The sequence below is a fragment of the Aotus nancymaae genome, unplaced genomic scaffold (assembly GCF_030222135.1).
Source record: "Aotus nancymaae isolate 86718 unplaced genomic scaffold, 86718_ANA_hifiasm-v0.15.2.pri h1tg000046l, whole genome shotgun sequence".
In the NCBI taxonomy this organism is placed as follows: domain Eukaryota; kingdom Metazoa; phylum Chordata; class Mammalia; order Primates; family Aotidae; genus Aotus; species Aotus nancymaae.
Window position 1 is genome coordinate 24,933,486 of NW_026988460.1, and position 26,190 is coordinate 24,959,675.

The window sequence follows — 26,190 nt, forward strand, 5'->3', positions numbered from 1 at the left end:
TATTGCATGAATCTTCAAGACAACTTGACACTTCTTGAATGATTTATATTATCTCCCTCTTCTGTGCCTCATAATGTGCTCATCACAAAGTGGAATTCATTAACCCATTAACTACCAGGCGTTGTGCTTCATATTCTCAAGCCATCAGAAGCTGCAGAGGTACTCAGGATGCTGGGAGGGATAGGGGGTCCCTACCATGGCAGTCACTGCCTCAAGTCCTGCAGCATGGCATGGTGGGGAAAGCGTGAATGCCCAATCAATGAGAAGGATTAGGTCTCAGCTCTTCCATTACCAGCTGAGTGACTCCTGAAACATTACTCTATGTGTCTGAGCCTCTGGCCCCTCATTCATAACACTGTTCTAAGAATTAGATGAGATAATGAATGACCTGCTCAATCCTTGGCACAAAGGAGTTTCCTCTCCTCATCCCCTGCCCAGTTAGGACATGAAGGTGTCTCATTACCTAAAGGTAAATCAGGTTCCTGACCCAAGGTTCTCGACCACTTTGATAGTCAGTCCTGGTCCCCTACAAGTTTCTCAAAAGTCCTCCTAAGCAGCAGTTGTTGCCCTCTACATGTGACAGGAGGCAAGAAGCAAGGGCCTAAGCTTACCTTCTTTCTCTTGTCTTCGCCTGCTCTGGTGTTTCAATCTCTATCTCCACTGGCTTCACAGGCAGAAGAGATGGAGAGAAGGCTGTGCTTTCTTTCCCGTCACCCAGCACAGGCTCACTAAGTTCTATGAACAAGCATTTAAAAAAATCAGTAACAGTAACAACAACAATAATAGCTACTGTACTGAAGAAAATCAAAGTTCTGCTAGGAAAGAGGAAGTGTGGCATGGATGTGAGAGAGACAGCCCACGGAGACCCCTAGGCATGCCCTGCTCTGAGTCCTCCCATGTGCCAGGCACTGTGCTGAGTGTTCTATATTCATGTGTCTCATTTAACCCACACAACCAGGCAGTCTTTAGGTGAGGCCCTAAAGCACAGAGATACTGGGTTGAATCAAACACAGACCCCTCTATCAAAAAGCTGACACTCATGCATGTACATATATACTTAAAAACTCTTTTTAAAAAAAAAACAAATGAGAATCATCTCTTTTTCTCTGTATTACTACAGTAACACTTAGCACAATTTGCTTTGTATAGTGTCATGACTTAGGTGTTCGTCTTTCATTCTCAATCATAAACTTGCAAGTGACAAGAAGTATATCTTTTTCATCTCTTCACCCCTTACATTGCTTGTATACAGTAGCTGAAAAGGACTGAACTTGCTGAACTAGATCTAACTGAAAACTTCATTAGTGAAAGTTTCTTAAAAGAGGCTCTGGGCCTAGAAGCCATGACACCTCACTGGTAAAGAACACATCTAATGTCAGATCTTGGTCTCTATAAACAAATCCCTATTAAAATAAACCACAGCTTCTTGGAGGAAAAAAAGGCTGGTTTTAAGTCTAGAGCCAAGAAAAATGTAAGCTGAACAAAAATGTTCTCAAAGGCTAATGAGGCCATGTCAAAAGGACATGGTAGTATAGCTAGCTTAAAGGTAGCATGACTAGTAAAGGAACAACCTGACATTAGAGGTAACTTAATCGATGTGGCATGAGGTTTAAAGCATCACCTATGAAGGAGTCTTGCCAAAAAAAAAAAAAAAAAAAAAAAGTTTAATCAAAACTAAAGCATGCCTTTGGACTTAGTTTACAAGAAATACAGAGGATACTGAGACAATTTTAACAACATCATGAGATGTGTGACTGTTTATCAGACAAAACCAGAACATGAGACAGTCTATAAAACAAGAAGACCAGGACCCTTTGAAAAAGGCAGTGCTATGAAGAGCAAAACAAGGTGGTAGGTGGGAGCTACTGCTCTACATGAAGAGACAAAAGAGACATAACCACCAAATACAAGGCTTGGTTGGATCTTGGTGTGGTAAAAGAAACAGTTATAAAGAATGTTTTTATAACAATTGGGAACTTGTTTTTCATTTTCTTAGGTGTGATGAGGTCATTTTGTCATGCAAGAGAATGTCTAATTATTAGGAAATGCATGCTGAAGTATTCAGTAGTGGAGTATCAGGATATCTACAACTTATTTTCAAATGGTTCCACAATGAATATTTATAGAGAGAAACATACATTCAATGTGACAAAATGTTAATGAACCTAGGTGAAGAGTACATATATTACATTTTTCACTTGTTAGATAAATTTGAACATTTCAAGATAAAAAGGTGAGGAAAAGTCAGGCCAGACAGAAGGCATCAGGAGTGATAACATTAGCTGGTATTTACTGTGAGTGTATGATACGACAGGCCCATTACATTCGCAAACGTTCTTTTCCCCACAATAATCCTACAGACTATACTGTGAATGGCTCACACTCAACATTCAGTGTTTACAGAATATTAACAATGAGAAAACTCAGTTTAGAGAGATGAAGTTACTTGCTCAGGATTAAATTACTCACTTACACTGCTACCTAAGGGGCAAAGTTGAGTGCTGAATCCAGGTCCACTTTCAAAGCCTGCGCTTCTTCTCTTAAATAGTGCTGCCTCTCTATTTATACCTATTGCATTGACAGTCACCAGAGGAAGAGTCTTCTTCGGTAACTTGGTCATGAGTTTTTTCATATATCAAATCAAGTCCCTAGTCCAACCTTATCTGTGGTCTAGGTTGCTCAAAAGACAACAGGATTGCAATTAGTGATTTGACTCCAACCAGAATCAAACAAACAACAAAAAAACCAGAATCAAACAGTTCTGAAAACAAAGAAAGATGTTTTACCTTCCACCTCTTCCCAGTCATCTTCACTTTCTTCCTCTTCTTCGTTGCTGTCTTCATTCACGGTAGCCCCTCTCTTCGGATGGTGTGCCTTTTTGAGGTCACTTGGAAAGTCCCTGTGAAAAGACCAAAGGAAGGAAGATGAAGAAGGCTCAGACATCCTAGTGTTCCATTCAAGCTAGATGGAATTTTTTAAAGTCCTTCTGTTTATTGAGAATCTGTTGCAATTATTTAAAGATGATTAGTAAGCTCTGAGCATCACTTTCTCTAACAACTTGTGTCTCAAAATCTCATCAAGATGTGCTCTGATCATCTGTCTAATTAATACCAGATGTGCTGTCAAAAACCCTACAATCGAGATCTGTGTGAAAGAAAACATAGCTACGCCTGGACATAACAAGGAAAAGCTAGAAGACACCAAAATAATAACATGAGTTCCAGAACTGTGGTATCTGTGTGATATATGTGCAGCTGGAGGCTAGAAAGAAGAGAATAAAATTTACATTTACTTATCAACTACTATAAGCCAACTCAGATTTCTTTTCCATCTTTAAAAAATATAATGTAAGGAGATGAAGTTCGTAGCAGGGATGTGACTACATATAGGTAAGTCATAAATAACAAGAGACACAGACAGCAAGCTAGCTAAGTAGATAACAACATAGATAAGTAGCTGCTAAACAATGGCTCAAGACTAAGTAATATACTTCTGCAAATTCATATACAAAATGTGTCCAGAGTATCCAGTTACTTTTAACTTGTGTAAACTTTGGCATTTGGTACCAAGTGAGAATATTATCTAGGATTTTGGCATAATAAAATAATCATCAATCTTGAGCTATAGTAATACACTCTTTTTTAGGGTACAACTTTCTCTCAACACCACAGTAATAAAAATTTCCCTTAGAATGAACATAGCAGAAATGAACACAGTCAACGCTCAGGGGAGAGGGAAAGGGAGACCCAGAGCTTTCCTTGGCAGTATTGTGGCCTATCTCTGTGTATATGTCTCTGGAGATAGAATTCAAGTAGTGAGGGGAGGCAACTGGAAAGCAGTAAGCACAGAGGCATTCTTCAGAAAAGTCTAGGGAAGGCCAGGTACAGTGGCTCAAGCCTGTAATCTCAGCACTTTGGGAGGCTGAAATGGGTAAATTACCTGAGGTCAGGAGTTTGACACCAACATGGTGGAACTCTAACTCTATTAAAAATATAAAAATTAGCTGGTATGGTGTCGGGCGCCTGTAGTCCCGGCTATTCAAGAGACTGAGGCAGGAGAATCACTTGAATCTGGGAGAGGCGGAGGTTGCAGTTAACCAAGACTGCGTCACTACACTCCAGCCTGGGTAACAGAGCGAGACTCTGTCTCAAAAAAGAAAATTAAAGAAAAGAAACGTCTAGGGAAAAGGAGAAGTGATGAACCATGGCGGAAAATCAGCATGCTGTCCCCTGTCCCTTCCTGTGCCCTCTACTGGACTACTCTCCTGTGCCAGGACTAGAGACTGCTGGAAAAGTCGATGCTAAGTAGATAACAACATAGGTAAACAGCTGGCTAAACAGTGAGTGAAGATTTGTTTATGAAGCAAAGTAACAACTACACCTCTGTTCCTCCTCTTCTCCCCACCTCTCAACTTTCTTAGGAGGCAGATAATCAAGTGTTCCCTGGGCTCATATTCATTGTTCACAATGTATTAATATAAATGTTCATTCATTGCAAAAATATTTGTTCAGTTTCTGCCAAATAAAAGGCCCTGTAATCGATGCTACAGGGCCTTTTGAACCCCACATGGTTCCAGCCCTCTGAGAGGTGACAGGGTAGTAAGCCTGGGTATGTGGTATAACAATAACTGGCAGACATATTACACTCCCCAGAAGTGCCACAGGAAATCAGAGGAGAGAAGAGGGAAGAATCAGTGAAGCCTCTAGAGTAGGTGGTTTCGGATCTGCATCTTCAATATGGAAGCCAGCAAGTACTCCAGGTAGAGGGAATACCATGAGCACAATACAGGTGTAGAAAGTATGAGAATGTGTTCAGTGAATGATGAGAAGCCCAGGTGGGCTGGAGAAGAGCGTGCTTGAGGACAATTGCATGAGATAAAGCTGGAATGGCAGGCAAATATTTTGTATATATCTAATATTTTTGTGTAGTAGAAAGAGCACTGGACCAGGAGTCGGAAGACCTGGGTTCTCCTGCTTTTGCCACTGTCTGGCTGTGGAAGCATGAATAAATCACTTCTGCATGCTGTCACTGTTCTTATCTGAAAAGTTTCCAGCTCTTACTGGTCTAAGTTGTACCTAAAAGAGTTTAAAGATCCAATCTTCCATGTACCCCAGTGACGAGTAAGAACAGAGGTTTTCATTATTCACAACTCTCCGACGGGAACAATCAGGACCCAAGACAAAGCTTTGTAGGCATCTCACCTAACGTCATCCCCATCGCTGAGGGCTTCATCCTTTATAACCTTGAGGTTTTCAGATTTAATAGTCACCTTGGCCACTTTCTTTTTTGCTGGACCATCTGCTGAAACCCCAGGATCTCTGCAGCCTCTCTTCCTCTTTCCCTGTGAAACTTTGGAGAGAAGGCTCTTCTTTGGGGGTTTCTCATCTTCAAAGGCATCTAGGTGATCAAACAGAACAAGAGGTGAGGGGTGGAAGGAAAGGTGGAGGCAGTGCAGCTTGTGGGCAGCGGCATGAAAAGGCTCTATGACCTGTTTCCAAACCCCATCTCCATCACCTGTTCCCCATCCCGTCTGGTCAGCAACTACCTCTCAGCCTCTTCCCACCTGCGGCTAGTCTATGCTCCTTTATTAGCACTTCTCCTACAACTACAGAAAACACCATAGGACTCAAATAAAACCTAACTTCCAGATCTGAAATGTCAGCTAACCTCCAGCCAGGAAAACACAAAATCCATTCATTAGCACCCTATTTATTTATTATCTGCCAAGACTAATTATTTGTCTTAGGGATAATGTACTCCTCTTAAAAAAAAATGTTAGGTTCATAAACGTCCGAGTTTCACCGCAACACCATTACTGTTAATCACATCTCTGCCATCCTTCAAACTGCTCAAAACATACAGCTCTGAAACCTTTCCAATCCAACCCAAATGGCACTCATATACCAATCACCTCAGCAAAGTTACAGTTGGAAAAAGACAGCGGTCATTCAAAAGTATTTTCTTAAAATAATTTTTTTGTTAAAAGGAAATAAAAAAACGCATAAGTTGCTGGTTTTAGTCAAACTGGGTATCTAAAAGTATAGTTTGTTTACATATAATAAGTATATCAATAGATTAGTTTTAATACGTAGTAATATGGCAGGAAAGGATAGTTTTCTATTTTGCAAATATATTCACACAAATTATCTTGAATCTGAAATAAATCTTTTGTCTTTGCATGACTCTGCTTCAATTAATTTTACAAAACAAAAATACCTTTTATTGAGGTTCCAAAAAGGACTGAAGTACTAACCTAAAATATCAAATTATTTAACAATACAGTCTTTTCATCGTTTGTCTTGCTAACTCTCTGGACAGGTATTTATATTCCGCAAGAATATACTTTTGAATGAGGGAAAAAAAAAGACTTCCTTCTGATCTAAATGAAACCATGACCAAATGTTAATAAAGTTCATATCATAGGAGCCTTTGTTTTAATGCTAGATAAATCAATGATTCCATTGTTTCTTTAAATGGATAAATTTTTCTATAAAAAAGGAATTTATGCATTCCCATTTTTAAACATGTTAATGGAAACCAAAAAATAAGGAAAAATTTTGAAGTACAAAATATTTCAAAATTAGTTTTTTCAAATCTGAGCACAGACTGCCCATTCCAAGGCAAGAGGCTGCAAAAAGCTTAAGATTTGACAGTTTGAAGAGGTGCCCCTAAAATCAAGATTTCTGGATCTTACGATGGTCTTTTGCCCTCTAATAATAGGCAAAGATGCTAAATACTTCAATTTCTACTAATCTAAAAAAATGCAGGTAGAAGGATACTTCAGAGGCATCACCAAACTTCTGGGTGGTTAAAAGGCACAGGTTTTATTTCGGTGTTTGAAGAGAAAGGTAGATAACTTAAAAGGGAAAGGGGGGAAGCAAACAAAAAACTCTGAATCAAAAGGATGTTCATAGTATTCAAAAGCATCTAGCAATAATCTCAATGTCCAACCATGAGATAATTGTTAAGTAACTTACTGCGGAGCCACGCAACAAAATATAATTAAGTCATCCTTTAAAATAAAAAAAAATGATGTATGATCTCATGTTAATCATGCAAAGTTGATTTTACAATATGCTTTCTGCCAGGTAAAAAACACAGACTAGAAGGAAACAGACCATTATTTAATGGTAGCTATTTCTGGATGGCAGAAATATGGGTGACTTTCTATTCTTTGCTATTTTTTAGTCCCTAAGCATCTAGAGACTCTTTTCTAAGACTCTCCAAAATCTTGAGTTATCTAATATGCCTAACCAGTCTCCGTGAGCTCAGCGTTCTCTCAGTAGGGCAGGAATTACCACTGTGGTCTGCTTGCCCAGCTACTGGGATTTAATAAGAACACCTGAGTAAACCTTCCAGCGGCAACTCGTAGCTCTCAGAATAAAATTTCAGCTCCTTAGCTTGGTATCCAAGCTCAGGCCCTTGCCCACCTCTCCTACCCAACCCCTCACTCACTGTGTCCAGCCAACTGGCCAAGTTCATTCCCTCCTAAGAGTCTAAACACACTGTCCTCTCTGCCTAGAACTCTTCCCCAGAACTTCCTATAATGTCAAAATTACACTCAGTAACTGCCTCAAAATGCCACCTCCTTACAGAGGCCTTCCCTGACAGATTCCCATTTCGCTGTCTCTTTCCCAGCCCTGTATGAGTTTGAGAGATTTTCTTTCCATCTATAGATGCATTTTCTGCTACATACCCAAATAAGTCTTATCACAGCAGCCTTAGCACAGGGTGATAGCTCTTATCATCATGTGAATCTGGTTTTTTAAACTTGTTATTATCTGCTCTACCTACTCCTCCCCACAGGTTATATTCATGAGAGCAGGTGACTCACCTGGTACTATCCTAGTACCTGGAACAGTGCGTGAAAATAATAGGCGCTCAGTAAACAGCTGTTAAAGGAATTAATGGTTATCACTGAAGGCATTAACACAGAGAAGAAATGCAAAGAAACCAGAGGTGCTTTAGTAGCACAAAGGAAATCACGTGGAAGCCTGTTTTCTTTTTTCCTATTTGTCGAAAGCAGCCAAGTATCATCTTCATTTGCATGCACGGGGTGCTTTTAAAACCTACAGTGTTAGAAACTACACTGATAGTCACCAAATTAGTATCACCTGCAGCCCAAACCACACTTGCTAAGTCTATGCTTCCCCACCGAACCACAGCAAAGGTTGTAACTCTGCAGATCCCGGAAGTTGCCTTGGGAACTGACTGTTAGCTCCTCTGGCTAGCAGAGTGAGCTTGGGTGCACCCTAACCTCTGTTTAGGCTGAATGACACGAGCTAGCCCAACTAATTACCTAACATGGGACAGCATCTACAGCTCTTCGCTTTATATGCTATGTCACTGAAAACTCACAACTACCCTGCAAGGCAGTTAATACATTTCAGAGACAAAGTTCAGAAGGGCTAAAATATTTATCCAAAATAATTCACCCGAATGCATATAACTAAGTATTGAAGCTCTACCAAGCTGGAACCCAGGTGAAGTGTTGAGCTGGGAAGAACACAGGTAGCATTTCCATCAAATTAAAACCTTTAAATTTTAATTGCCATATATCCAAAATACATTCTGACTAGAATACCAACCCCTTTTTGTGACCCCTTGCTAAAATAGCAACCATCCCTTAAATCACAGATCAAACAACTTCAGGGAGCATTCCCTAGTCACTGCAGTCAAACTTGATTATTCCTTTGGAAGCTACAAAGCTTTGTACCTTCTTCCACAATATTCAGCACATTCTGCCTTGAATATTTTACATGCAAATGTCATGTCAACACTACTCTATGATCCTCCAAGATGTTTATCTCCCATGTCACCTCATTCATGTACAGCACATAGTACTCAAGATGTTATTTTAATGAATAAATAAAATGGAACTAATATTACATATGAGGTAAATCACCTCCTAAGTTTAGGAATTATTACCATCTGACTATTTCCTAATGGACAATGAACTTATAATCAGTACAGAAACACAAAATCTAGTGTTATAGGAGCCTTTGCTGGTTACCTAGTCTAATCTTCTACCCAGTTATTTCAGGAGACCCAGAAATTCCTTCAACAGCATGCATTCTGCAATTATTTAAAATACTTACTGGCTGGGCACAGTGGCTCATGCTTGTAATCCCAGCATTTTGGGAGGCAGATGGACCACCTGAGGTCAGGAGCTCGAGACCTGCCTGACCAACATAGCGAAACCCCATCTCTGCTAAAATAGAAAAATTAGCTGGTCATGGTGGCAGGCACCTGTAATACCAGCTACTCAGGAGGCTGAGGCAGGAGAATCGCTTGAACCTGAGAGGCGGAAGTCACGCCACTGCACTCTAGCATGAGCGACAGAGTGAGAATCCATCTCAAAAAAAAATAAAAAAACAAAGTATTTATTTAGCACTTAGCCATACCAATCCACGGGAGCCACATCCACAGATTCAACCAAAGATGAATATATTTCAGGGAGGAAAAATACAAATTTTTAAAATACAGCATAACTATTTCCATAGCATTTATATTGTATTAGGTATCATAAGTAATCTAGAGATGATTTAAGGTATATCAGAGGACATGCTTAGGTTACATGCAAACACTAGGCCATTTTATATAAGGCACTTGAACATCAGGGGTTTTAGTATCCTTGGGATCCTATAACTAATCTCCCAAGGATACTAAGGGGTGACTGCATACGCTGTAATGGGAGTGGGAGAAGGACAAGACAGGATACAGCAAAAAATAAGACATGCTTTCATGAAGCCTAAATACTAGATAAGCAAGCAACAAGGAAGCAAATAAATTAAGCTCATTACAGATTGTGAAAGAGGCTGGGAGGGCAATAATTGGAGTCCTATGACAGAAAGCATCTGGGAAGGACCACCTTAGGATGCTCAAGGAGTGTCTGACATGAGATTTGAAGAAATATAAGAAACTAGCCCTGACAAAAGCCATGGGTGGGAGGAGGGATCACTCTAGGCAGAAGGAACATATAAGGAAAAGACTCAAGAACAACTTGGCATATTTGAGAAGAGAAAGGAGGCCAATGAGGAGGGTATCTGGCAAGGAAACAAGTGGTAGGAGAAACAGGAGAGGTAGCAAGCCAAAACATGTAGCATCTTGTAGGCCAGGTTAAGCCAACTGGATTTTAAGCTAAGAGCAATGGGAAGCCAAGGAAAGTTTAAAGTAGGAACACGGCATGATTAAAAAAAAAAAAAAATTATTTGGGTTGCTGGATGTAGTAGTGGGAGTCCAGTAAAGGGGAAACTGCAGTCATTCAACTGAAAGGTGATGGTGGCTTGGACAGGGGCCATGGCAATGAAGTGGACAAATTTGAGATATAGTCTGAGGCTGAACTGACTGGACTTGCTGATGGACTGATGTGTGCACATAAGAAAAAGGAAGGCTTTGCTTTATGACAAGTACTGAGACTGGAAAAACGGAGGAAAGGATAGATTTAAAGGGGAAAACCATGAGCTCTGCTTTGCCTGTGACAAACCTAAGAAGCCTATCCGATATCCACGTGGGGAAGTCAGGTGGGATCCCACTGTGGAACTCCGGGTGAGACTCATTCGGGAGTCACCACACTGCATCACTCCACGTCCTGGTCCGTCCGTCTTCCTGGGAGCCAAATAACTGCCATCTCCACTTTCAACCCTGAGCATCTGCGCTGTATCCTCTGGGCAACAGGGAGCGGAAAAACGCTACGCAGGAGCTTAGGTCGGGCGAGGCTCCCAGGGAATCGCTCTGGGTGCGGAGGACAAAGGCATAGGGACAGCGGGGAGGGCCGGCCGCGGCCTGCCGAGCTGCCCCCGCGGCCGCCGTCACGTCCCCGCGGCGCGGAACACGCGCAGCAACCTGCACCCTGCCTCCGCGTCTGGCCTCCCACTCCAGCCTCTGGGCCTCCTCCGCCCTGCCGCGGCGTTTCCCGCTAAGCCCGCTGGGCCTCGCTCTCACCCTCCTCCTCACGCCGGGCCTTGCTCTTGCCCCTGGACTTCTGGCTGCGCGGTTGGCGTCCCCGCGGCTCCCCGCCGGCCGCGCGCTTCCGAGCCATGTTGCTCTTCGAGTCAAAACCCACTTCGCGAGTGACGCACCTGGCCACCATGCGCCAGAGCGCCGGCTGCGCCCCCAAGCGGGAGCGTCTAGCCCTGCCCGTTAGTTGGAGGCCTAGTCACGCGCCCGAAGGAAGCTCCGCCCATACCCGTGGCCACTAAAAACCACGGGAAGCAGGAAGGAGCAAAAGAGATTTCTCTTTACTTCCGTTGTATTGTATCCCCCTGTTTCCGGAGGTCGGCGTTGCTCGTGTGTTCTCGCGAGAAGCGGGAAAGGGCGCAGGGTTTGAAACATGGCGGACGACGTAGACCAAGTGAGTGTACTTTAAGGGGGTCGCTCCGAGCAGCTTCGCTTACTAGGGCTGGTTTTTCCAAACTTATGAAAAATGGCCAATCGTGTCTCCTCTTTCCAGGTCACCATGGTGTAATCCGCCCCGTCCTTTCTGTAACCGCCCCCGGCTCCGAATTTTGCCGCAGGCCCTGAGATCTTTTCCGGTTAGAAGCCCACCTGACTACTATTCATCACACTCTATAGTTCATTTTTTTAAATCTGTAAATTATTATCCTTGCCTGCCTCACGGAACTGTTAGGATTCCGATAGAAAGCCTGATAATAAAGTTAGAAGTTATTATCATTACTGAGCGCAACAATTATTTATTCATTTAGCAGATTCAGTGAACCTCAGCTTTGTATGGTTAGACACTGTTCTAAGGGCCGGGGACACTGATATCGACATATAAGTGATCCCTGCCATTACTTGGAGCTTATATTCGTGAGGAGAAGAAATAAAAGTAAATATAAATATGTAAGAGACTTACAGGAACTGTGATGTGATGTGAAAGAAACAAGGAACTAGTATGCAGAATAACAGATGGCCCTAGAAGCTTTCACCTGGTCTTTCTCTTCCTCAGATATCTTTGGAGATCAAGCCACAAATCCTTAAGCTTTCTACTGAAATCTCATCTCCTCAGAGAGGACTTCTCCTGCGCCAGTAGCACACACTTTACTCTGCTTACCCTGCTTCATTTTTCTTCATAGCGCATTATTATTTCATATTAAATGTATGCATCTGTATTTAATGTATAACCCTCCCCACTAGAATTTAAGTGCCATAAGAGCAGGGATTTTGTTTTGTTCTTTATTCTGTCCTTAGGGTTTAGAACAGTGCTGGAAACACTCAACAAGTAGTTACTTGATGAGGCCTCTTTGAAAAGGCAATATTTAAAGCTACAGTGGGCATCGTAGACAGAGGCTTAGGTAGCAATAGGGCTCTGTCATGTGCATATTTTTACAGTTTTTAATTATTTATTTGTATGCCTCTCCACATTACAATGAGCTCCTTGAGAGTGGGGATTGTGACTTCTATATCATTGTAATCTAACAGTTGGTTTTCTGATCCTTTAACAAACACCTGTTGAACTAGGGAAATAGGGATCAGTCGAGTCAGGATTTTTTTTCTCTTATCTGACCTTTTGAAGCTTTAGAGCCTGTTACATTCAGTCACCTTCCTCCACTGGCCTCATGTACTTAATGAAGAAGCTCTCCTTGAATAGTCTTTCTAACTCTTAATGGCTGCAACCATCCGACCCCAAGTCATCCTAGCCCTGACCTCTGAAACCAACGTTTCCAGCAGTTCTTTAATAATACTAATAGGAACCATTTCTTTTCTTTTCTTTTTCTTTCTTTCTTTTTGGACAGACTCTCACTCTGTTGCCCAGGCTGGAGTGCAGTGGCAGGATCGATCTCAGCTCACTGCAACTTCCACCTCCTGGGTTCAAGCGATTCTCCTGTCTGAGCCTCCCAAGTAGCTGGGACTACAGGCCTGTGCCACCACACCTGGCTAATTTTTGTGTTTTTAGTAAAGATGGGGTTTTTACATGTTGGCCAGGCTGGTCTCAACTCCTGACCTCAGGTGATCTGCCTGTCTCAGCCTCCCAAAGTGCTGGGATTCAGGCATGAGCCACCATGCCCAGCCAGTAGGAGCCGTTTATTAATATTTTCTGTTTACCTGGCACTGTTGTAAATACATTAACTACTTTTTACCTGGCACTGTTGTAAATACATTAACTACTTTAATCCTCTCAAGAACCCAGAAGGAAGGTTGTGGCTTCCTCAATTACAAATGAAGAATCAGAATTACCGATGGCATGATTTTTAATCTTAGTTCATTAGAGTCAGGTCACAGCCAGGAATTGAACCCAGACTGCCTGACTCCAAAACCAGTGCTTGCTTTTATTTTTTTCAAGACAGAGTCTCACTCTGTTGCCACAGCTGGAGTGCAGTGGCACCATCTCGGCTCACTGTAACCTCCGCCTCCTAGGCTCAAGCGATCCTCCCACCTCAGCCTCGGAGTAGCTGGGACTACAGGCATGTGCCACTGTGCCTGGCTAAGCCAGTGCATTCAACCAGTGTTTTGTACTGCCTACTAAATATATTGATCTTACTGGCCAGTTGGCAGCCTAAACTCAGCCTGTGCTAAATTCATAGTCTTCCCATAAACCTACACCTCTACTTAGCATTCTGACTAGTGTATGGTAGGCATTAAGTGAGTGTTTTTCCAACGATTACATAATATTTGAGATAAAACCAAAGTCCCTGAGACCCTATACCCTGAAATTGGGTCAGGCAGTTTGGATTTTGAGGGAACAAAGTATAGTCATGATTATTTTGCTGTGTAACTCCTTTTTGTGTATGTGTGTTTTAACCCACATTTATGTAGCACATATTATGTGAAAGGCACTGTTCTAAGCCATCATAGATATCATTTAAGCCTCACAACAACAGTATTAGGTAGGCACTATTACCTCCATTTCACAGCTTAGGAGACTGAAGCAGAGAAGGGTTAAATAACTTGCCCATGGTCACACAGCTTAACAGTGATTTAAGCAGGTCTCTATCTCTAGTACTACATTACTAAACCTGTTTCTTTTATCAGCAACAAACTACCAACACTGTAGAGGAGCCCCTGGATCTTATCAGGCTCAGCCTAGATGAGCGAATTTATGTGAAAATGAGAAATGACCGAGAGCTTCGAGGCAGATTACATGTAAGTAAATTTATCAAGTTACCTTGAAATCAGATTCTTTCCTGCCCCCACTACCTTGAAATGTAAAACCTGTGCAGAGTCAAAGAGTATTTTGAAGGAAGAGAGGGAAGTGGAAAGTCACCCATATTTCTATAAGCCAAATAAAGCTGCATGTATTTACATTTTTAACATTTTTTATTTTAATAGAAATGTGTTTATTATAGAACATTTTTATTCCCTTCATTTTCCCTTCTGTTTATTTGTAGATAACAGTTGTCCTCTATTCTTAAATGTTTTTAAAATTTCTGACATATACACAAATAGGTGTATTATTATGAAAAGTTAAACAGCACAAGAATATATAGAGTAAAAAGTGAAATCCCATTTCCCCTATTGGTAACCATTATTAGAAATTGGATTATCTTGGCTGGGTGCAGCGGCTCATGTGTGTAATCTCAGCACTTTGGAAGGCTGGGGCAGGAGGATCACTTGAGGCCAGGAGTTCAAGACCAGCCTGGGCAACACAGAGAGACCCTGTCTCTACAAAAATAAAATTTAAAAACTGGGTTATCTTTTCTGTATGTTTATACATGTATACTATATATGTACATATGCACATTCTTGCAGTATATACACACCTCACCTCTACAAAACACGGATATTGCTATAGATGTTTTTCAGCACCTTTTTTTTTCCACTTAATGTTTCTTGGAAATTATTGACCATGAGTGCACATAATTCTCCTTTATTCTTTTTAATGACTACCTAGGATTTTGTATATGATAGTGATAGATTTTTTTTCTTTTCTTGCTACAAATACTTTACATAAATACTACAGGAAGCATTTTTTTAAACATATTTCTTTGTGCATATCTGCAAAATATCTGTAGAATTGATCCCTTGAAATGGTCCCATTTATTCATAGAGTACCCTGAAGGTTTTGCCTCTCCTTAATGACTTGTTACTTTCCTAAGTATGTTGTTTTTAGTGCTGCCACTCTACCCTAAAGTGATTGCAAATAACTAACATTTATTGAGCATTAATTATAGACCAGGTACTATAACGTTTTGTGTATGATATCTCATTTAATCTTTATAGCAACTCTGTGATGATAGATACTAATTATTCCTGCTTTGCAGTATAGGAAGCTCAGGCTCAGAAAGGTACAGTCACTTGCCAGTAAAGAGAGAGCCAGAATTTGAATCTATATAGTCTGATGGAGCCCCACTCTTAAGTACTGTGGTTCCACCTTCCACAAAACCTAAAGATAAAGAACCTGTGGGCTTGGGAAGGAAATAGGTACCTAGGGAGACAATAGTCTTAATCTACAGCTGGCCTTAAGGGAAGAGACACTCCAGGAAAGGAATAGTGGTAACTTCGGGAATACAATTGGAATTCAGCTTAATTACTTGTCTGTGGCTCTTCCTTGGTTCCCTGTGTAAACTTGATGGTTTCTATCCTAAATGGCCCCTACTTTCTGTTTGTTTTGTGCCTCTCAGTTAAAGCTTTTTGCTCTTGTTAGTGTGGCCTACGAAGCAATAACCTCACATGACTGACAAGTGACTTTTATTTTGATGTGAGCAGGTGAACCATGTAACACATTGTTAAAAGTAAACTTGAGTTCTGAACAAGGCCCCAGAAAGTTAAATGAATGAACTTTGGAGCTTGGATTGAATATTGTAGCTGCAACATTTATTGATTGAGCCCACAGGTGCTAAACACATTTAAGTTCTGGATAGATTAGAAATGGGCAGGGTGTTGCTCTACTTATTTTCTCTCTGTAACATGTAGTCTGCCGTGTGCCTTTAGAAGACTGCGATACCATCATCTTAGCAGTAAACAAACGATTTTATCTTCTTTACTGTATTTTTCTTGTCACATTGCTATAGGTGGAATTGAAGGATGTCTACTGATAAATGATGAAGATGAATCTGCTGTTTTTCATAATTAAGTATTATAAATGATGTGACTGCCTTAGATAACAAGTGGGGTGGAGACTTTAAAAATGTCAAGTGACTGAGTAAATTTATTTTTGGCCATATAAGCAGTTTTATATTTTGATCAGATCGATTAAATAATCGTTGGAAATGACATGTGAAGAAACAGTATATTAGTACAGTAGGATTACTTTTTGTTTGGATATAAAAGTTTGTGATACAAGTATCACATGCCTTAGTTGTAATTGAACCATTTGTATGTTGTTAAGCCTTGATCATTTTGTAATTTGATTATTAAATTTCTTGGTTCTTTACCCTCCCACTTTAGGCTTATGATCAACATTTAAATATGATCTTAGGAGATGTAGAAGAAACTGTGACTACTATAGAAATTGATGAAGAAACGTATGAAGAGATATATAAAGTAAGTCTTGCAGTTCTATTCATTGCTTTACAAATATCAATTGTTCTCTATTGGACAGCCTGTCATGTTTTGACACCTACTTACAGACTCAGTAGAGCATAGCAATTAAAAGCAAGGGTTCTGGGGTCTGATTGACCTGGTTGCCAGTACTGGCTTGACCACTTCCTACTTGGTCTACCTTGGGCAAGGGAATTAACTTAGCAGACTTCTCATTGGTAAGCAGGAATACTACCACTTAACTCATAGGGTTCCTAGATTCAGTGAGATACAACAATGCAAGGTAACTATGTATAGTAGTATATAACAGTAATAGTAGACAGTGTTAGAAACTGAACATTTTAAAAAATATTTATTCTTAAAAAAAACCTGGCCAGGCATGGTGGCTCACACCTGTAATCCCAGCACTTTGGGAGGCCAAGGCGGGTGGATCACCTGAGGTCAGGAGTTTGAGACCAGCCTGGCCAACATGGCGAAACCCTGTCTCTACTAAAAATATGAAAAATTAGCCGGTAGTGGCAGCAGGCACCTGTAATCCCAGCTACTCGGGAGACTGAGGCAGGAGAATCACTTGAACCCGGGAGGCAGAGGTTGCGGTGAGCCAAGATGGCACTACTGCACTCCAGCCTGGGGGACAGAGTGAGACTCCGTCTCAAAAAAAACATAAAACACCTATCACATGTTGCCGTAAGTAACATTTTTATGAACAATAACTATTTCTACAACAAAATGTTTAATGAGGAATGTCTTTGTTTTACATTTTTGCAAATCTCTTTAATGCCCGACTTAATGGCTGACAGCTAGAAGATTCTTATCATTTTTTTCTGCATTAAATCTATCATGCGATGTTGTAATTGAAGCAAATCTGACCACACAGATAGGTAGTTGGAAAGGAAGGAATATGTTTTGTGAATGCTCCACCTTTGATACTATACCCAAACTCAACCAGTGGTAGTTGGTCAAAGGTTATTTGCAGGCTGGAATCTGAAACGATAACAGTAAACTTTTCATACTCTTGTTAGGTGAAAAGTCGTTGATCTGCCTTGTACTTCACATGGGTCTTTTACTCATGCATGATTTGGTTACATCAGGTACTGGTTCTTTAGAAAATAGTAGTTCACTGAGCTATGCAGATTCATTTTATTGTTCAATGTTTAAAAAAAAATCGTATTTATTAGTAGCACCAATGATCTCATTAGAAACGTCTTCTTTCTCTTTCTTTCTTTCCTTTCTTTTCTTTCTTTTTCTTTCTTGTTTTGACAAAGTCTCACTGTGTCACCCAGGCTGGAGTGCAATGGCGATCTCAGCTCACTACAACCTCTGCCTTCCAAGTTCAAGCAGTTCTCCTACCTCAGCCCCCCGAGTAGCTAGGATGTGCCACCACACCCAGCCAATTTTTGTATTTTTAGTAGAGACAGGGTTTTTCCATGTTGGTCAGGCTGTTCTCAAACTCCTGGCCTCCCAAAGTGCTGATATTAACTGGTGTAAGCCACTGCCCAGGCCTTAGCAGAAAGATTTTTAGGTTTTGAGAAGCCAGTTTGTGACCCTGCTAGGGCATAGTGATTAAAATGTGGGCTCAGAGTACAAGACTACATGGATTCAAATCTTGACTCCCTTGCTTACCACCTTTTTAATTGGGTCAGATCACCTAACCTGCCTGTGGATATGTTTCCTTGTCTGTAAAATGGGAATAATAATAGGACCCACTTCCTACAACTGTGGAGAATGTATTGAGGGCTGCATGAAAAGCCTCCAGATTAGTGACAGGCACTTAGTGACTTAAACTGGAGCCTTCTTTGGATTTTGTAGTTATGCTTTATCCTGGCTATCCTCCTCTCTCTGACCATACCTGATTCCTTTGCTAGAGTTCTTTTTCCTTCTAGGTGTAAACATTTAGCATTTTCTTTCTTTTTCTAAAGTTTTATTTATGTATTATTTTTGCTAGCTTGTTTCTCCAAGAAAGAATAGCATTTTTTTTTAATCTACATTTTTTTTCCCTTCAGGAATATCATTTGGTACCTATTGTTTGGTGATTGTTATGGTTTTCTTAACATGGATACAATCATAAGTAGCCAATTCTAAGATGCACTTTTCTTTAAATTTTAGCATGTCAAAAATCTGATTGCATCTTATAGGTGATGTGATTAAAAAAAAGAATTGTGTCATAGTTTAATTGGCAAAATTTTTCCATTTTCAGTTCAACTAAGCTTACACATGATATCTTAAATGTGATAAAATGTGGAATATCCAGCTTTAATATTCTGCTTTATTCGTCTAACATTATTAACATAAGAATTTTACAATGGAAGTAGACTCCTCGTTGTAAACATTTTAATGCTCTTGTCTTGAGTTCTGCTTGTGACAGAAATGACTCTTCAATGGTGGTGTCTATTCTTACAGAGAAGGGAACACTGCCACTCACTGCATGTTTGCAGTGAGCTAACAGTAGGGTCCACCTCTGTCATCCTTAGTTGTCTGTTCCACGTGTGGTTCCTCCTGAATCTGTTTAAAAGTGTTGTACATCTGTGCACATGTGCATTTCTCCGGGTGAAGTGTCTATAAGAGAGTCTGAGTAGTCACTGACCTCCATAAAGATTAATTGCTGTCTTGAAAGGCTGCGGGGGCTGGTTAGCTGCTGAACGCTATGTGCTGTGTACATTTGGCCTCTCTTGTGCTTAGAGTTGCAGCTGCAGAACATTAAGCAAAGTCAGTTTAGGTAATGAGTTGTTTTTCACATTGCCATGATGTATTGGGTAAAACATTTAAAATGGAATCTTTGGATGACTGAGAATACTTCAGTGTGTAAATGTGTATTAACTACAGATATAGAAAGGAAAGACAGTCATATTATGGAGAGTGCCTGCATCTGGTTCAGCGCCATTGAGAATAACTACTTCACTCTCCTGTGCACTCCTATTACTCCTCTCCAAGATGGGAAACCAGATTAAGTGGTTTCTTACCTTGGCCCATTTTACATTTTCCTCTCTCTCCTCTATTGAAATAACTAATGAGCATCAGCATTACCAAAACAGTATGGGGGACCCATAAACCATAGAGTTGTTGGGTTTTTTTTTTCCCCTGTAACTTACATAATTGACTTCTAAATAATGAATTTGACTGCTGACTTATAAATGGGAAAATGGAAAGCAGTCAGTCTTACTCTTCTGGTTCTTGGTCCTCCATAATTAGAGGTTCTCCATAATTGGTCCTCCATAATTGGAATAATTACATTTTATAGATTGTGAACAGTCTGTTATTTGGCCCAGCCTACTTTTTCAGCTCTCCATCACGTGTACTACATTCCTTCACCAAACACGTTGTAGTTTGACTCACCAGTTTCTCTTGGGGATGTTGTACCCTTTTGTAACTGAGCCCTCTGCTCCCTCTGCTTGCCTGAAGGCCTACAACATCAGATGGCTCTTCTAGACCTTTCTGTAGATTAGCCTATAATAATAGAACTGTCTGCAGTAGTGAAAATTTCTATCTGTGCTGTCATTACAGGAGCTAGGAGCCACGTGTAGCTATTTAGCACTTGAAGTGGGTGCTGGTGTGACTAAGGAACTGAATATTTAATTTTATTTCACTTTAATTCAGTGAGCCACCTGTGGCTAGTGACACTCGTATTAGAGGAGCTCTAGACCTGCTCCTTCATATGAACTAACTCTCTCTTTATGGTCCATACTGAGACCATATGGTCTGTGTCACCATATAGTACTTAACACATATTTCTTTTATTTACTCATTTTAAATTGCTTCCATTTTAATTTAACTTTTTGGATAGATGCTAGACTCACACAGTCTTAAAATCACAGAATGCAGAAAGGAACACAGTGTAGTAAAACGTCTTCCACCCCAGCCTCTGCTCGTCATCTTTACACCCCACCCCCAGACATAAGCACTGTTACTGGTTTCTTGAGAATCTTCCCATGTCTTTATGCATGTGCTAATGACTGTTACTCTCTCTTAGCCTGTTTTTTTATCTTAGTGCTCTTTCCCTTTCGTACATAGCTTCCTTGTGCTTTCATTTTTAGCTTTATGGCACTTCATTGTATAGATGTACCGTAATTTAACTGTTTTCCTATTGATGGACAGATAGCCATTTCTAATATTTTGCTAATAAAAACTATTCTGCTGTAAATAATTTTACCTTTTTCTTATGTGGAAGTATACCTGCAGAATAAATTCATACTTCCTCTCTTTTCATTTCTAGTATGGGGATTCTAGGAGGACAGTCCATGTTTTATTCATCCCTTTGTGTCTAACGCCTGTTGTAGTACCTGACACATAATGGGCACTCTAGGTGTTTATATGAGTGGACTTCAGATTTCACTGCAGATTGACTCAATAAGTGTTAAACAGAAGATTCTATTTCATTGCAAGGACTGCAGATATAAGCCTTGTCACCTGTCGGACACACATGCACACTTAAAAAAAAATTTTGGGTGAAATTCATCACCAGTGCTAGAAAATTCAATACTTTTCTCTGATATTGAGTTGATAGCATCCTTTTTTTTTTACCTAGAGCACTTAAGTTTATACACTGAACTCCTTGTACTAGAGTCCCCTTTTTTCTCTGGAATTATCTGTAGCCACATCTCCTGTCTGTGCGTTATGAGCAACAGCCCAGGGGAGATTCCTCACACATGGGTTGTTGAAAGTATACTCTTGTGGGCATATTAGTTCATGTTGGCTAGACTGTGATAACAGGCACCCCCCACCTCCCCAGACAGGTGCTGGCTAAGCAGAGTCACAGATACGCAGTGGCTCAGCACTGATGGAGTTTGTTTCTCAATGACATAATTATTCTAGATAGTTTCCTCCACACAGTCATTCAGCAACCTAGGCTCCTTGTGTCTTGTGGCTCCACCAACCCCTAAGTCTTCTGTCATCATTTCACATCTAGCCAGTAGGAGCAAAAAGGAGTGGAGGCATGTACATGAGAAGTTGATGAATCAGTCTAGAGGTACTGCATACCTCTTCCTAAATTTTTTAGGCTAGAACTCAGTGATATGATCTACCCAACTGTAAGGGAGCCTGGGAAATATAGCAGAATTGTGTGCCCAGGAAAGAAGAAGGAATTTTTATGAACAGTTAGCAGTTTCTGCCGTAGTCTGCCCCCCTGGCAATCAATGTTTATATATACCTGTGAGCAAAGGGCTTTAAAAAAAAAATTATTTACGGCAAAATGACCATGGATTAACTTACTAGTTCGTTTTCCCTAGAAACAGATAAAATTGGAATGTCAGCTGTGTTAATAAAAAATATTGCTATATTTTAAAAAAAAAAAGGTCCCTGGTTTATAAACTGCATCTGAACTGAAAGAACTGTGAATGAGCTTTGAATACTGTTAGGAGCCCATAGCAGTGGTCTTCCCTGAGAGCACTTCAACCCTTGTAGTGGAGTGCACCCCCTCCTTGGTGACTATGAAGCCACATTCATTAAATTATAATAAAAGATACTGGTTCTGGTGTGAAGCTTGGGGCGGTTAAGCCAGGGTGGCTCCTGCACCCACCTGCTAAGTAAGCAGTCATTTGGGTAGCTAGAGAAGAATCCTTGGAATGCTGTCAAGACGTCTGCTGAGACACTTGCCACTGCCCAGCTGGCATGTGCTGTGTTTCCTTTGCACAAAGCTGTGTGCCCTTGACTATCTTGAGCTTTGTGAGTTTAATGGCCAAGTTGCTGCTGAGATCCATGATAGCGAGTGTTGCAGAATCCTACTTCCCACACAGAACACATTTCTACCCCAAAGGATGCAAGCAGGATATCCAGCTCAGGGTGCAGCGCTGCCACGTGACTCTCGGTTCTCTCTGTCAGACCACATGTGGTCACTTGTAGAGAGACCTATACCCCAAAGAAGATGAATTATTTACCCCTCCCACATTCATGAAAAAAAACAGCAGGGGCAGGATATCCACCACAAAAACTCTCTTCCAGAGAAGGAAGGAATGAGAAATGTAAGACAGTTACTGGTCCCTAACAGTGATGAATCCCACTGGGAACGTAGGAATGCTCCCTGTCCTGGTAGTAGCAGAAATCCCTCAATTAGATAAAATATGTTGCATCCAATGTTTGGAACTTCACACTAAATTTAATTGTGCATTCTACATCTCTGTTTGCAAAATCTGGCAACTCTAAGTGGGGTCTGCAGAGCTTTCAGGGCCAACTTCTATTATGCTGGAAGACTCAAATAGTCCAAGGTTTTTTTTTTGGCCAGACTTATGGTTTCTTTGGCAATGCAATTTCTTTAAAAACTTAGAACATAGGTTTCTGAACTGTGTCCATCCAAACAATTCAAAGGGCCAGTAACTTGTCTAAGCTCTTCCCTAGGCATAGCTTATAGGACTGCTTTATCTCCAGTTCCTCACCTCTGTTCTGCTCCCTAAAATTAATGTTAACTACTTTGAGGCCACTTGCTACAAAAGTTTGGGTGGAAAGACAACACCCTTAATCTGATCTTTGCCTCAGGGCTGAATTTGTTTACCTGGGAAATTTTACTGGGCCTTGTTTCTTAAAGCCTTTTTTCATACTTATTTCTGTAGTTTGGGTTCTAAAAGCCAATGGCTTTTTTAACCCTGTGAGTCTTGTTTCTTTTCATCTCTGCTTGAAAACCAACTAGTTCTTGCCTGAGCTTTTCTCTCTTCTACTGCCCTGCTAAATGCATTAAGTTAACAGCGACACCTACTAACATTTGGCTTTTCCATCCTCTTCTCCCAGAGCTAGTAAGTTTAGAAGCCCCTTGGGCTACATTCCAAGATTTATCTAATATTTTGCCAAGGGATAATATTAGGATTTCAAACATTCATGTGTTTCTCTACTGCGTAATGCCTGACCACTAAGCTAATGCTTCAAGGTGTCCATTCCATATGTTGACCCCTTTAGCACACAGAAGTAACACGTAATGGCTCAGCAAAATAGAAGTTGATCTCTTGCCCACATGACGCCCTGGTGGGGTCTAGGTCTTCACAATAGCTTTCTTCCAGGTGATAAGTCAGGGACCAGGCTTTGCCTATCAGTGGTTCTGCCATCCCCTGAGCTCTCACCATTATCTTAGTTCATTTAGTGTTAAAGAATGATTACAGAGCGACATTCTGGGTCAGTCTGGATATAGTCTTGTCATTTCCGTTTATTTGCTATTGGTTAAAACAATCCAATGGCTACATCCAGTTGCAAGGAAGAATAAGAAACGTAATCCAGCTGTGTGCCCAGGTAGAGGAGAGTGAGTTTTAGTGGGTAGCTCCAGTGTCTGCCACAACTGTTGATATCCAGGAAAGGAAGCATTTTGATAGATTGGCTCTTGGTGCTACCAAGGTAAGTGATCAGGTTTTTTAATTCAAATTTTTTGTGTCATGATGAATCCATTTTTTGACATTTCTGTCACAAACAATAAATAATGATACACAATTGCATAAATAAGTTCTGTTTTTTTTTTCTCTTCCAGTCAACGAAACGAAATATTCCAATGCTCTTTGTCCGGGGAGATGGCGTTGTACTGGTCGCCCCTCCGCTGAGAGTTGGCTGAAACAAAGGATTTGTCCTGTATGGAGAACAGGAGACTTTGTACAGGGGCCTCTTTAAATGTGCAAGACATTCAAAAGAGAAACCTGCACACATTTTGATATTAAGAAATAATTCCAGGGATTCTTCCAGTCCTGAAATGAGTTGATTTGCAGATAACTCACAACTTCTTAAGCTAAATTGTATTTTCATTTTTCTCAAGCTCTTCCAATAAATATGACCACCAAGATGCAGAACTCTTTTTCAGGACTTCTTTTGCTCCATAATTCTCACAGAATTTTTCTGATTTTTTTTCTTTAAATTAAAATTGGTGTTTTCTCGTGGATTTATTTTTAGTGCAGTCTTCTGTCTTGTGAATTACTTAAAGTGAGCACATCTTAACTTCACTTAGCACACATTTGCAGTGCATCTACTGTGTTGGAGGCACCAGGTTTGAGTGCTGGGAACCAGAGTATTATCAAAATGCTTTCTGCGCCAGGCGCAGTGGCTCACACCTGTAATCCCAGCCCTTTGGGAGGCCGAGGCGGGTGGATCACCTGAGGGCAGGAGTTGGAGACCAGCCTGGCCAACATGGCAAAATGCTGTCTCTACTAAAAATATGAAAATTAGCCTGGCATGGTGGTGTATGCCTATAATCCCAGCTACTCAGGAGGCCAAAGCAGTAGAATCGCTTGAACCCAGAAGGCAGAGGTTATAGTGAGCCGAGATCGAGCCATTGCACTTCAGCCTGGGTGACAGAGAGACTCCCTGTGGAAAAAAAAATGTTTTCTGCCCTCAAGTGTTCTAGGGAGGCAGATGTTTAAACCAATTGCAGGCAGTAAGATAAGTGCTAATAGAATAACGCATATGCAGGATGCCATGGGAGCATGGGGAAGAGCACCCAAATACATGAGAAGGGAGTGGAGGGACATCGTAAACATTAACACTGTAATGGAAGACAGAGCAATGCACGATTTCTCTTTTCTCTGGCCTGATTTAATTCTAAGGTCGGATGTGGTTCAGCTTGGTCATACCTACTTATAATTATCACCCAAACCATTTTTCCTTTTTGGATCATAGGCCATTAATGATGAGGAGTCTCAAACAGCATGTCTTAGTGACACAGTAAAGCAGAAATTGACTAAAAGCAAAGCTATTTTTATTTCTAGCTTCAGTAAGTCAGCACTCAATGCTTAAAACCTAAAGAGGAAAGTAAAAGTGTGTTACAATCTCTCAAACTTTATCAAAACAGGGCTTAGAACCTGACATCCTCCACGCTGGTCATTCCATTTTGAAATGTAGAAAATCCAGTTTGTGTGGTTTATCTGTAAATGTGCTGAATGTGTGTGTGTTCATCCATCATCAAGCACAGTATGCTCACAAATGCACAGTACTTTAAGCCTGGTGCAAGAAAGATGCTTTCAGTAGACATATTAAAAAGGTTTTATTTTCCTTTCTAATGGTACATGCCCCTGCAAGTTCATGGAGAAGAGAAAAACAAGTGTGGTTTCATCTTAGGTGAGGAGGCAGGAGAGGTACCCTCTCTTCACTTCTGCCATCCCTATGCTTTGTCTTTAAGCTGTAGTGGTCCCAGGAGGGCAACCTGTTTACATCAGCCTGTTCACTATTAAAAAAGTGAACTCCCTCCTGCAGAATGTTACAAGAAACTGAACCTCAAAGACCTGAAGTCACCTGTGGTCATTAGTATGTGGGAGCAAGATTGAACCTGACTGCCTTCTACCTGTGTGAGCCTGTGGTGTGGGTGTGCTGCCAAAGCCCTGGCTCTGGGCAGTCTGTTGGCTCCTGGTGTCCACGGCGTGGTGTGACAGGCCATCTGGCCTCACTCTGCCACTCTGCAGTTCTCCCCAGCACTGCATTCATTTGTAGTGGTTTCTGACAGTCACACCAAATTCCTGAACACTTCTCTTCATTCTTCATTTTGTCTCTCCTTTTTCTCTGGAACTGTTAGTTTACACTAAAACTTTCAGCTGTGAGGACTTGATTATACACATTTCTAAAACCCATGAACCTTAATATCTGATGCCATTACCCTCACATGCACACACAACTACAACTTCATCTAGCTGCTAAGATACAGGGAGAGTGACAATAAAAGGGTAACTGCAGACGAGCCATCTCTGTTAGGAAATGGAGAGGAGGCAGTGTGTGAGTCCTTGTGGAGCTGGGACTCAATCCACAACAAAGCTCAAGCAGGGCCCTGCCATGGTCCACATTGAGGTTTCCTCTACAGGGGTGCTGTCCACTGAGGGGTTA

At 41.0% G+C, this 26,190-nt stretch overlaps 2 protein-coding genes across 4 annotated transcripts in view; one reads left to right on the forward strand and one right to left on the reverse strand.

Moving 5' to 3' along the window:
* XPC (XPC complex subunit, DNA damage recognition and repair factor) overlaps positions 1-11,056 on the reverse strand; it is a 39,146-nt gene extending 28,090 nt beyond the window's left edge. For all 3 annotated transcript variants that reach the window (XM_012472539.3, XM_012472534.3, XM_012472555.2), the window contains exons 1-4: positions 10,945-11,056; positions 5,202-5,397; positions 2,787-2,899; positions 612-735 (exon numbers count right to left, since the gene is read on the reverse strand). In XM_012472539.3, coding sequence (XP_012327962.2) covers positions 612-735; positions 2,787-2,899; positions 5,202-5,397; positions 10,945-11,041 — 530 coding nt within the window. In that variant the 5' untranslated portion in view covers positions 11,042-11,056. The remainder of the gene's footprint in view (positions 1-611; positions 736-2,786; positions 2,900-5,201; positions 5,398-10,944) is intronic.
* Positions 11,057-11,237: 181 nt separating this feature from the next.
* LSM3 (LSM3 homolog, U6 small nuclear RNA and mRNA degradation associated) lies at positions 11,238-24,262 on the forward strand. Its single transcript, XM_021675752.2, has 4 exons — positions 11,238-11,353; positions 13,975-14,085; positions 16,330-16,425; positions 23,861-24,262. Exons 1-4 carry the CDS (start codon positions 11,333-11,335, stop codon positions 23,939-23,941), a joined length of 309 nt encoding a protein of 102 aa, XP_021531427.1. The 5' UTR covers positions 11,238-11,332; the 3' UTR covers positions 23,942-24,262.
* The last annotated feature ends 1,928 nt before the right edge of the window (positions 24,263-26,190 follow it).

Coding starts and splice junctions, on each gene's coding strand:
- LSM3 (XM_021675752.2), top strand. CDS start 11,333: ATGGCGGACGACGTAGACCAA. Junction 11,354..13,974: donor TGGCGGACGACGTAGACCAA/GTGAGTGTACTT, acceptor TTCTTTTATCAG/CAACAAACTACCAACACTGT. Junction 16,426..23,860: donor CGTATGAAGAGATATATAAA/GTAAGTCTTGCA, acceptor TTTCTCTTCCAG/TCAACGAAACGAAATATTCC.